General features: G+C 33.1%; 1 protein-coding gene across 2 annotated transcripts in view; it reads right to left on the bottom strand.

The window, feature by feature from the left end:
- Nf1 (neurofibromin 1) overlaps nucleotides 1-12,666 on the bottom strand; it is a 251,252-nt gene that overhangs the window by 142,627 nt on the left and 95,959 nt on the right. For both annotated transcript variants that reach the window (XM_077800375.1, XM_077800376.1), the window contains exons 14-23: nucleotides 11,511-11,624; nucleotides 9,631-9,710; nucleotides 7,900-8,023; nucleotides 5,474-5,635; nucleotides 3,957-4,206; nucleotides 3,429-3,502; nucleotides 2,948-3,031; nucleotides 1,133-1,573; nucleotides 441-580; nucleotides 40-162 (exon numbers count right to left, since the gene is read on the bottom strand). In XM_077800375.1, coding sequence (XP_077656501.1) covers nucleotides 40-162; nucleotides 441-580; nucleotides 1,133-1,573; nucleotides 2,948-3,031; nucleotides 3,429-3,502; nucleotides 3,957-4,206; nucleotides 5,474-5,635; nucleotides 7,900-8,023; nucleotides 9,631-9,710; nucleotides 11,511-11,624 — 1,592 coding nt within the window. The remainder of the gene's footprint in view (nucleotides 1-39; nucleotides 163-440; nucleotides 581-1,132; nucleotides 1,574-2,947; nucleotides 3,032-3,428; nucleotides 3,503-3,956; nucleotides 4,207-5,473; nucleotides 5,636-7,899; nucleotides 8,024-9,630; nucleotides 9,711-11,510; nucleotides 11,625-12,666) is intronic.

Below are 12,666 nucleotides of genomic sequence, written 5' to 3'. Positions count from 1 at the left end.
TATTTTCAGGACCCCAGTTTTGTTCTTTTGATAACTCACCTAAATTTCATCTCTTGACAAAATGAGAGGTCATCTCTCCTTGCCATCATTACTTCAACTAACTGACACAGTTTCGTTTTTATTTGAATTGCGTGGACCATATTCCCAAGCACACGAACATACCTATTTAGACATAGAAATGTTTTAAAAATTATCAGATACAAACAAGAGATATTTTAGATGCCTTAATCTGTAGTAAAATGGTTAAATGTAACTTTAAATATGACTGTCATTTTATTTTATTTAGGAGAGAACATACACAATTTCTGGTTATGTTATCAGTGCACCCAAATTGGGGTGCAATAAAGAAAAGAGTGGCAAATTATTTCATTAATAACTATCAGTATCAACGCATAAGGAGTTTTTCTTACCTTTTAAAGTAGCAGTAGCAGAATGCTTACCTGACTAGATTTAACATCATTGTTTCAATGCTAGCTTGTCCCAAATGTTCCGAGCTACCTTCAGTATGATTATCTAGTAAATTCTTCATTATAGCTATAGTTTGCTCTACAAATTGAGTATTGGTATCAGTCAATAAAACCTATAAAAAAATACATCAGTGATTTCCTATCAATATACTGAAAATAGACCATAGAGAGATGAAACTGATTTAAACATCATATACACACAGAAATAAGACACACAGGTATATGCTCAGATAAATATACAGACATTCAAACCTCCAGGCAAACTTATATGCTACAGTTCTTAAGAAGCAAATAGATCCCTAAGCTTAATGACTCTTCTTTTCGTAACCTATTTTTATTCATTTATTTATTGACTTATTTTGGCAGTGCTAGGAATTGAACCCAGGAGTGCTCTACCACTGAGCTACAACCCAGCCCTTTAAAAACAAAAAAATTTTTTTGAGACAGGATCTCACTAAGTTGCCCACACTGTCCCCCTACTTGGGATTCTCCCAAATCAGCCTCCCAAATTGCTGGGATTACAGAAGTTTACCACTGCACCTGGAATATTTTGCCTATTTTTAAAAACTGGCAGTGAATATTCATGCCAGTACCTTATATAAACAATAGGAAAGAAAAAGCCTTCATTCATAGGAGGGTAAAAAATAAAGCAGAGAATACTTTACCTGTCCTTGGGAGTCAAAAAACTTGCTGATGGTATTCTTCAATTTGTTAAATAGCATTGGATAAAGAGCAGGACTCAATTCCAAACCCACTAGATCTTTAACATTGGTCCGTATCTGAAGTCCCACTTTCTCATGATTACACACCATTAAGGATAGCAGCCGATCCATAAATTTGCTGACAGGTGTATCTGTGTTTCCCTCTGAAGACATCACTGAAATCATGGAACCTTTACGTTCACTGACTGGGCCCATGGGTGGGCTATAGGTTGCCAGGCCAGAATTGCTTCTCTGCTGCAGACACACTCCCCCAAGAGCACAAAGGAAGCCAGTCATGTTGATCCATTCCTGTAGGGAGTCTGTATCAGATAAATCTATGGATCCTCCTCCACTCACGTGGGACATTCGTCTCTTAACAATGGTCTTATGAAGGCTTTCAGCAGCCTAAACAAAATTTTTTGTGAAAAGTATGAATTCAACCTAAATTGACTAAAATTTGATGAATTACCCTTAATTATTTCTCCCAGTATAAAAGTACATATTTTTACATTTTAAAAAGCATAACTTGAAATTACCATACACATTTCCAAAGAACCACTGATGTATTTTTGTCACAGCTAGACTAACAAATCAATCTAGAATATCAGATTTCTTTTAACAAAACTTTTACGTCGATGAACCTTGAAAACATTATGCTAAGGGAAATAAGCCAGTTACAGAAGCCCTCATAGTCTATGATTCCATTTATAGGAAATGTCCCAAAGAAGAAAATCTACAGAGACAGAAAACAGATTAGTGGTTGCCTAGGGCTAGAAAGGCAGGGACAGAAAGGCAAGAAAGTAGGGGGCATTTTTTTTTTTTTTGAGATGATGAAAATAATCTAAAACTGACTGCATGATTTTAACACAACTGTGAATACAATAAAAACAGTCACTGAATAGGACACTTTAAATCAGTGAATTGTATACATGAATTATATATCAATTAAACACCCAAAAAGGCCTTCACGTTAAAGCTACATACCCTCTCAAAATAATGTTATTAAGTATATAATTTTATTTGACAAAAACAAAACTTTGTTCTTGTTCTAATTACACATGGTAGAAAAACACCCTTTAACGACAGCAACGAGTTATATAAATATACATAAATACAAATAACGCTTTCAAACATCTAATATTGAAAGCAATATGGGTGACATAAATCAAATATACACAATAACAATTATTAATTTCTTGGTTTACAGATAATAAAATAATTCATAATAACTGATAAAAAAGGTCCGAATTTTTAAATTTCATTTAACCTGTCCATTGGAATCCTTAATCAGAATACCTAACAAAATAGCAAAATGAATTGTTTCAATTTTAATTTGTTTTCCTTCATTACCCCTTTTCTGAAAATGCTGTGAGATAACTTGAAGGAGGGAGAAAGAGCAAAAAAGAGGATAAAGATAATGTCTATACCCTAAGTAGTCTTCAGCAGCACATCCAATATTTCTGAAATGATGGAAACATTTTATATCTCTACTATCCATATAGTAAATAATTGCCACATTGGCCATGCAGTACTTGAAGAGTGTCTACTATATGACTGAAGAAATAAATTTAATTGTATTTAATTTTTAATTTAAATTTAAACAGCCATAAACAGTTAGTGGCTATTTATTCCATATTAGACAGATATAGATGAACCACAACTAGTCTTAAAACAACTATAAATTTCTTATACTAAGAGTAACTCACAAAAGATTACTGAAGTGAAGCACATATGTTTAGCAAATCAATTAATAAACACAAATTGATTTTATAAACCCACCTGACCATCTTCCATTTTTGCTTTTGGATAGTTAAGGATTAGTTTTGTAGCTTGTTCCCATTTTGCATGTGTATCTTCCCAAGCCTAAAATGAAACCAATTATCACTTGAAAGCAACTTTAAGCCAAAAGCTAAAAATCCGTCAGTGCCTGCCAGGCTTCAAACTTCAAATCTGGACATATTACAAATATAGTACCCCATTTGCAATATGCACATTTCTCATATTTGCTTCAAAAGCTATTCGTGATCATACCCACAACAGGAGGCTTTAAAATTGAAGGTGAGGGGCTGGAATTTTGGCTCAGAGGTAGAGCACTTGCCTAGCATGTGTGAGGCACTGGGTTCGATCCTCAGAACCACATGAAAATAAATAAATAAAATAAAGGTATTGTGTTCATCTGCAACTAAAAAAAAAAAATATATTAAAAAAAAATTTTGAAGGTGAGAGCCGAGAAGGGATATCTCTATTGCTAAGAGCATACCTCAGTGTTTCCTGCAGTGGGATGCTCAATGCGCCTTAGCAATGCCATCACTCTTTTCTGAAGTGCTGCTCTTCCTAAACAAAGACAACAGCACATCAAGTTATTGCCCTGCTTGCCAGTGCCGAACTTGACAAGCCTATCCAAAACAGCAAGAAGAGAAACAAAATGAAAGCTTCAAATTTGATGAAGCTGAAAATTGTTTTTCACCCATCTCACATGAAGGTATTTATCTTGAACTCTACAAAATCCACAGCATAAAAAAGCAATTCCTTTAAATATGATTTACTCAAATACATGGTTATTTACTTAAAACCTCACTGCATACAATGTAGGCAGAGTCATCAAGACTAATACTTTATTTCAAATATTACTGATTTCATCCTGCCTTGTTCAGAAAATTTCAACTGAGATATCTAAATGAGCCCTGTAAACCTGCAAAGTATAATATTAAATATACACTTACATTCTTAACACAATCAGATGTGATGCAATTCAAAGCAGACTGAGTGAAAACATGCATATATTTACCTGTTGACATCATATTGCTGACAGAAGCAAACTCCATGAATGTATTATAGTTTGGCAAGAAGTTGTGCACTGATACTTCATCCACCCCACAACGGATATCTGCTTCTTCACAGAGGTGACGGAAACAGGACATGGCAACCAGAACAGCTTCAGTGTCAGGACTCCACAGAAACATGTACAAGGCCACTTCTAGCTTGGTCTGGGCTTGTCGGCATATTGGCGGGGTTCCACTGCACCCTGCTGCACCATCCTGGGAGTCATGAGTAGGATACATATTTGCAACTTAGGAAATTTTATTTATAAAACTCAACAATAAATGCAATAAACTATGTACTATACATAAGCATACAAAACTCACAAAAGCTTTTCTCCTTAATCATGATTTTTTTCAAACATATCTTGTTCTAAATGAGAAATTTTGAACCAACATGATGTGATTATCTGTCAAATTTGGAAACAAATAGGTACTATACCGTTCTAGACTTCAGAAATGTAAATAAAGTCTAGCAGATTCACAAGTAAACCATCAAGACATAAATCTCACACAAGAAAAAAACGTAATGCGCTTTCCAGTCAAGTATAAATTACAAAGGAATAAGAAATAACAGGAAATTCTACTTAGTTCCTAGAGACAAGAAATAAATATATTACAGCAGTGAATGAAATGGGGCATAAAAAAGAACTAAATATTACAGTAAAAAATACACTACATTCTAAATCATGTAGTTCAAACATGAAATGAAGAAACTTATCTACAAAACAAAAACAAATCTAGCAAGTAATGCTCATTCTGCTTAGCTGGGTTTTTTCCGCTCAATAAAAAATTAAAGATAGGGCTGGGGTTGTGGCTCAGCAGTAGAGCACTTGCCTAGCACGTGCAAGGCCCTAGGTTTGATCCTCAGCACCACATAAAAATAAATAAATAAAATAAGGGTATTATTGTGTCCAACTACAACTAAAAAATAAATTTTAAAAAATTAAAGATAAAAAAAGGTTCCTTCTGGAAAAGAAATTCTTCTATTATGATCTGATATTTTCACTTGTACAATGATTCATATTTAAGAGAAACTGGATATACAAGCAAAATTCTTGGGAAGATTCATCCACAACATTAAATAAAATATTTTGGTTTCAGTTCCAGGAAATTTAAATCTTTGTTGATTCAACTTTTAAACTTCTAGGTATGAATGATCTTTCTTATTAGATGGAGGATTATAAAAACTATAGTTATCAGTTATAGTAGCAAATAATCAACTAATCTATTTGAACCTCACAACAACTTTGAGAAAATTATTATTATTATCCCCACTTTAAAGCTGAGAAACCGAGGCATATATATGTTAAATGGCCCAAAGTTCTACAAAGAGTATCGATACAACAAGAATCTAAGCAGTTTTTAATTACCATGCTAAATTACCTGGCTGACATTTAACAAAGTTCCTCCAGGAAATAAATAAATAAATAAATAAGAGCACAAATGATCAGACAGGAAAATTATCCCCCAAAAAGCTGCTTACCATAGAAGAGTTTCCTTTTCCCTTCCGCAGAGATGCTCCAGGAGTATAGGTACGGAGCAATTCTTCATGATCCATGGACATTTGAGTGGTATTTCCACTAACAGGAACATCACATCCTACTCCATAAAGGAAGAGAAAGTGACAGGAACTTCTATCTGCCTGCTAAAAAAAAAGAAATAAGCTCTACCACAGCACTGAAAACCAAAAGGAACAAATATTTGTTATGAGCTGTCTTCCTGTTTAACAACATCCTAGAAAAACCTCTCCTCCCCATCCCCATGCCTCACCTGGAGAGACAGTCATCAGAACCCATTAGGACAAATCATGTTGGCTCAATGTCTTTGAAACTACTCGGTTTTAAACTCTCCAAATCATCAAAAAGACTGGATTTTGAGGCTGGGATTGTAGTTCAGTGGCAGAGCACTTGCCTAGTATGTGTGAGGCCCTGGGTTCAATCCCCAGCACCACATAATAAACATAATAAAGCACTGTGTCCATCTACAACTAAAAAATTTTAAAAAGTTGAAAAAGAGTGGATTCTATGATTGTAAATTAAGTCTAACATGAACACAAGTATCGTATCAACAAATATAAACCACTATAATGTAATCTTGGTCAATTAGAAATGACAAAGCTTTTCTGCCATAAGATTTTATCCTGTGCTATGTCAGGATAAATGGAACTTGACTCATTTGAAATAAAAGTCTATTAACAACTACATCATAGGAGTGATTTCACTGATGACAGTACTATAAACTGATTACTAACATTTGTACTTTAGATATACCACAAGCAAGGGCATAAAACTTTGAAGTCTAATCTCTTTTCTTATTTGGGGGATAATCTCAAACTCTACTATGTTAACACACACAAAAAAAATAAATGTGAAATAAGTTGCCTCACCATTAGCACATTTATTTATTTTTTAAAATAATTTTATTTGTTATTGATGGACCTTTATTTATCTATTTTTTTATATGTGGTGCTGAGAATCGAATCCAGTGCCTCACACATGCAGGCAAGTGCTCTACCACTGAGCCACAACCCCAGCCCAGCACTTTTTTAAAATTTATTTATTTATTTATTTATTTCGGTTTTGCAGGGGTACCAGGAATTGAACCCAGGGGCGCTTAACCACCAAACTACATCCCCAGCCCTATATATATTTTATTTACAGACAAGTTCTCACTGAGTTGCAAGGGCCTCACTAAATTGTTGAGGCTGGTTTTGAACCTGCAATCCTCTTGCCTCAGCCTCCTCAGCTGCTGGGATTACTGGCATGCACCTCGGTGCCCAGCTCCATTAGCATATTTTTAAACAAAAAATTTAACAAGATTCATGGTACTAAAAAAAGCATATGAGTTCAATACACTCATGATTTCTCATACCTTCTAGGACTGGACTAAAAAAAAAAAAAACATTAAGTTTTACTCTTAAAACTATACCAGAATTGAAGAATTGATGAATTTAAAAACTATGTTAATGGGCTGAGGTTGTGGCTCAGCGTAGAGCACTCGCCTAGCACGTTTGGGGGCCTTATTTATATGTGGTGCTGGGTTCGATCCTCAGCACCACATATAAATAAATAAATAAAGGTATTGTGTCCAACTACAGTTAAAAAATAAATATTTAAAATAAAAATAAAATAAAAACTATATTAAAAGAAATATTCCTGTTCCCTACAACCTCACCATGTTTCAATAGTTCGCAATCAAAAAACTTTACTCCAATATAAGGAAAAAGAATTCTACTAATCTTTTCAAAAAATGAAATTTTTATGGAAAGATTATAAATAAATCTAGATTAAGGACCTCTTCCCATTACCTCCCCCTGCCCACTCTGGTATTGGGGATTGAACTCAGGGCTTTGTACATACTAAGCAAGCACTTTGCCACTGAGCTACATTCCCAGCCCTTTATTTTTTCTTTTATTTTGAAATAGGATCTTGCTAAACTATCCATGCTGGCCCTAAATTTGTGATCCTCCTGCCTCGACCTCTCAAGTAGCTGGTATTATAGACCTACACACCATACCTGATTCCCCTTCAGATTCTTGACATACAACATTCCCTGGATTACTCTAGTCATGAGAACCAATTCTTATATATGGACTTGAGAATAAAGAAAGAATACATTTTTCATCCTACTTAGGTCATATCAACCTCCACTCTACCTAGGCCTGCCCAAGGCCTACTTCAGTCAACTCAAATTCATCAACATTACAGTTTTAAGATCAAAACCTCAGAATAACTTTTTTGAATGTTCATTTGTTGGTTATTGTCTTCTGCACATATATTTCTCTTAAGGACCCAATAGAAAGGAGGAGGGAGCTCAAGCAGAACCTAATTTGGTTAAAAAACAGTCCCTTAATTCATCCCATTACTATTTCAAATATTCTTCCAATTTTAAAGAGGCAATTTTCCTTACCTTATTTTTAAGAAGAAACTTATTCCTGCAGATCAAAATTTCCCGTAACCACTTGAGAATTTCTGTGCTACTAAGCATTTGATGGCTAGTTAATTTCTTGCAGATGTAAAAAAGCATTTGTGAACTGTAGTAACATAAAGTTAATTGTTACCATTATCATGTATAAATAACCTAGTACAAATATAACCAGTATAAAAGAATGGCATTCTCTCATAATGAATATAAATTTAGAGAAGCTTAGTTTCTCTTGTAGGTTTGTTTAACAGAAACAGTTATCCAACTGTTAGTAGCACTACAATCAAAGGACTATATTTAAAAAGCAAATACTTATAAGCCCCCTGCTCCCCAGACTCTCAGTGTTTCATCCATGTATCCCACCCTTGAAGTGGGCATAAGAAATCATATGCATAACAGATACTGTATATAAATCCAGTGCCATACAGCAGCAGTCTGCAAACCACCATTTGCTTTTTTAAATAAAGTTTTAGTGGAATGCAGCCACGACCCATTCATTCACATGTTGTCTTTGGCTGCTTTCTTGCTCCAAAAGCAGAAGTGAATAGTTACAACAGACTGGATAACTACAAAGCCTAGCAGATTTACTATCCTGTCCTTTTAGAGCACAGATTTGCTAATCTCTGTTCTAAAGCTATATTGTCCAACATAGTAGCTACCAGTCAGTCATATGTGTCTTCTGAGCACTTTAAATATGGCTTCCTAAATTGAGATGTGTTGCGTGACACCAAACTGTGAAGACTTTGTGAAAACAAGAATACAAAATATCTCATTAACAATTCATTCTTTTTATGTTGAAATTTTAATATTCTAGGTATGTATATAAAATAGGTTAAATAAAATATATTATTAAAATTAACTTTACATATTTCTTTTTACTTTATTATGTAATAACTCGATAATTTTAAATTATACCTGTGGTTTACACTGTATTCTTATTGGACAGAACTACTGCCAAGTGACTCAGCACACCCAATTCTATTAAAAGATAATGGTGGGGCTGGGGTTGTGGCTCAGTGGTAGAGCGCTTGCCTAGCCCATGTGAGGCACTGGGTTTGATCCTCAACACCACATTAAAAAAAAAAAAAAAAGAAAAGAAAGATATTGTGTCCATCTACAACTAAAAAAAGTTTTAAAAAAAATGGCAAAACTTGAGGTTTACATATTTAAACATTCCTCCATGTAGTGCCTTTGTGTTCATTAAAAGATAATTTATTTAATTAACCGAAGAAATAGACAATGAAATTAAATTGTCTGTATTTTTGCCTTTTAAGCAAATATCCATTATTAATTCATTCATCAAAAGTATGAGTATTATAGAAGATTTATGAAAGATAATTTTAAAAACTAAAAAAAAAGTTATAAAATTAACCCTGTATGCTTATAACTGTAAAAATCTATTAGAAACACAGTTATAAACTGTGTTTATACAAAGAAAGATAAAACAGACTATATCAAGCAAGAGTACTTGTGCCTGGATGATAAAATTTAGTACTATTTTTAAAAATTTATTTTGTACATTGCTATAATGTTGCTATTAGAATAAAAAATATTCTAATAACTTCTAGTCAGATAAAAATACAAACTCATAAGCACTCTAGAGGTATAAATTAGTAAATTTTTATAATAAACTAAGAATTATACAGTTAATATTTAAATACAAAAACTCTAAAATTAAAAGTTTAAATTGCATTTAAAAATTAAAAGTACATATACCTAATCTCCCAAAATGTTTCTACAGGAGCATCAGGATTCCACAAATCAATGCTATCTAACTGATGAAGAACCAGCAAAGCCTGAATTTTAAAAAAAGAAAGAGAGAAAACTCACTCAAAACAATTTGGGAAAAAATAACCTTTAGTTAGTATTTATTTTATAAATGGTAACAAATTGAGCTATGTAAAGCTACAAAGACTTGATATACAGTAAAGACAAAAGAGAGAAACCCTAGAGAACACAAATCTCTTAAGGAATACCATACAGAATGAAATCACTTTATTCCTGTCATGTTTACTCTAAACAGCACACACAAAGTTAAATGATGAACTCAGAATAATACAGACACATAAAAATTGCTTTCAGAAACAAACTAAATGATTTAAATAAAGAACTTTCTGTAATAAAAAGTTCATTCCCATCCCCTTCTTAGAAATTTAAAACAACAAAAAAGTTTAGATTTTTCATTTCAGCAATGAGACTAATACATTGTAAAAACATAATAAATTTATTAAAAATAAAACGGTTAATCCCTAGTAAAGGGGTTCCCCAAAATTAACAGCAAAAGATAAAGTAGAAATTATCTTGCTTCCCACAGATATTTACTGACAAGATAAGTTATATAGGGAGTGTATTAAACATGTATTTCATAACAGATTATTCATTCTAAAGTAATTCAATTGACCATAAAATTAAACTTCGAATTTGGTACACAGAGCGTTAACAGGAATTAAATAATTTACTTTAAATATACAATTACCACATAAATACATTATTCTTATATAAAGAGCAAAGTGTATACCCCTCCTTCAATACCCAACCTTAACTCCAAGTCGACAATGTTTTCCCCTCCTCCTACTCCAACACAGTTGATCTCTGTATATTATTTGAGTCTTTGGTCAAAATATTTAGAGATTCTTTGAAGCTTTTTATTAAAATTACAATAAAAATATTATTGGGATACATAAGGAGAACTGATTTTTTTTCTTTAAAACCAAATCAAATGCTTCAACTGTAAATGATGTCACTGATAATCTGCCTCACAATAAGAAAAGATACATAAATGTTTAACTTTGGACTACTTTAAAACTTCAAAAGACACAGAAAAGTATCCAATTACTAAAGGAGTGGGGATGTGGAATGATGGGCTTCTTTTTGGGGGTGATAAAAGTGTTCTGGAATTAGATAGTAATTGTAAAACTGTGGATATGCTCAAAATGCACACCTTAAAATGAACTTATCGGTAAGCAAAATATGCTCCAATTTTAAAAATGACATTTTAGTAAGTTTAAAAAATAAAATGCATATACAAAATTCTGACCTTTTTTATTAAGTATAAGAATTTGCACAATGTAATCCCAGCTACTCAGGAGGCTGGGATGAGAAGATCACTTGTCCAGGAGTTTGAGGCCACACTGGGCAATACAATGAGACCATGCTCAAAAAAAAAAAAAAAAAAAAAAAAAAAAACACCAAACAAGCAAACAAACAAAAAATGAATTTCACCCAACATTGCTGCTACCTATGACATAAGGCAAATCAATCCTTTCTTTCTCCATGGAATTTCTAAAATAATACATAGACACAAACATACCATTTCCAGAAATGATATCTACCTATTACCCATAGAAGTCATACACCAGAGGAACATCAAGAATGTATATAGAGAAGGAAAGAAGAGGTTTTGGGAAACGGGAAATTAACCTGATCAAATTATATTGTTATGTTGTGTGCACATAAAATATGCAATAATGAATTTCACTATAATGTATAATTAATTATAGTACACCAATTTAAAAAAAATTACATAGAAATTTTTTAAAATAATGTACACATTTATAGCCTTTCCTTCAAGAGTCTAGAATTCATTTCCCCCTTACCTCCATTGCTTCCTGAGCAATCTCTGGCATGTGCGACTGAGGGACCAGTTGGACGAGCCCTGTAATTAATTCAGCTGTACTGCCTTGGGTTTCGGGCCCCTGTTTTCTTGGATTCTGCAAAGGAAAGAGCAAACATGAATTAAAACAAAACAAAACTGACAGGGATCATGAAGAAGAGGGAAGAGAGCAACTGATAATTGGTACTAAATTTCTTTTAGAGGTGATGAAAATGTTCTAGAGTTAGTGGAATTAGTTGCAGAACTTTGTAAATATTCTAAAAACCACTGAATTACACATTTTAAAATGGTGAATTTCATGGTATGTGAATTTTAACTCAATAAAAAAATTTTTTTAAATCAAAACAGCATTTGTTATAGATTCTTTTAATCCACATTTATACTTATTCATTAATGTAAATAATACCCATGGAAATTTATAATTAAAAGAAATAAAAATAAACATTAGCTTTTCTTTCGTTTTTAATATTTATTTTTTAGTTGTAGTTGGTTGGACACAATACCTTTATTTTATTTATTTTTATGTGGTATTGAGGATTGAACCCAGGGCTTTGCACGTTCTAGGTGAGTGCTCTACCGCTGAGCCACAAGTATTAAGAACTTGGGATGTAGATCAATGGCAGAGTGCTTGTCTAGTCTGAGCAAGGCCCTGAGTTTGATCTCCAGCATGGCAAAAAATAAAAACAATGAAGTGTAAGTAATTTTTTTTCAACAGTATACTGCCTAAATAATGTAAGTCTGGTTTGGAATTTACTGGTTTTATCTTTTTTCTAAATAGATGGACACAATATCTTTTTATTTATTTTTATGCGGTGCTGAGGATCTAATCCAGTGTCTCACACATGAGAGGCAAGTGCTCTACCACTCAGCCACAACCCCAGCCCACTTACTGGTTTTGAGCTTACAAATGATTGTATATTTTAAAACAAAAAACACACATATTGGAAGAAGACTGCATGATTTTCCTGTACAGCCCTTTTTATATTGTAGAAAGGTCCTATTCAAATCCACAGAGCTGATGTCAAAGAGGACTAGAATCCACACCTCCAGACAGCCATATTTCAATCCTTTTCATTGTGGAAAAAAATATTGCACCAAGCAAAGATAAGTATTGATTGTATAAATGTGAATACCTAATT

This window comes from Urocitellus parryii, chromosome 7, assembly GCF_045843805.1.
Source record: "Urocitellus parryii isolate mUroPar1 chromosome 7, mUroPar1.hap1, whole genome shotgun sequence".
NCBI classification, from domain to species: Eukaryota; Metazoa; Chordata; class Mammalia; order Rodentia; family Sciuridae; genus Urocitellus; species Urocitellus parryii.
Note: the sequence above shows the minus strand (reverse complement) of the source record. Positions and strands in the feature narration are given on the sequence as shown.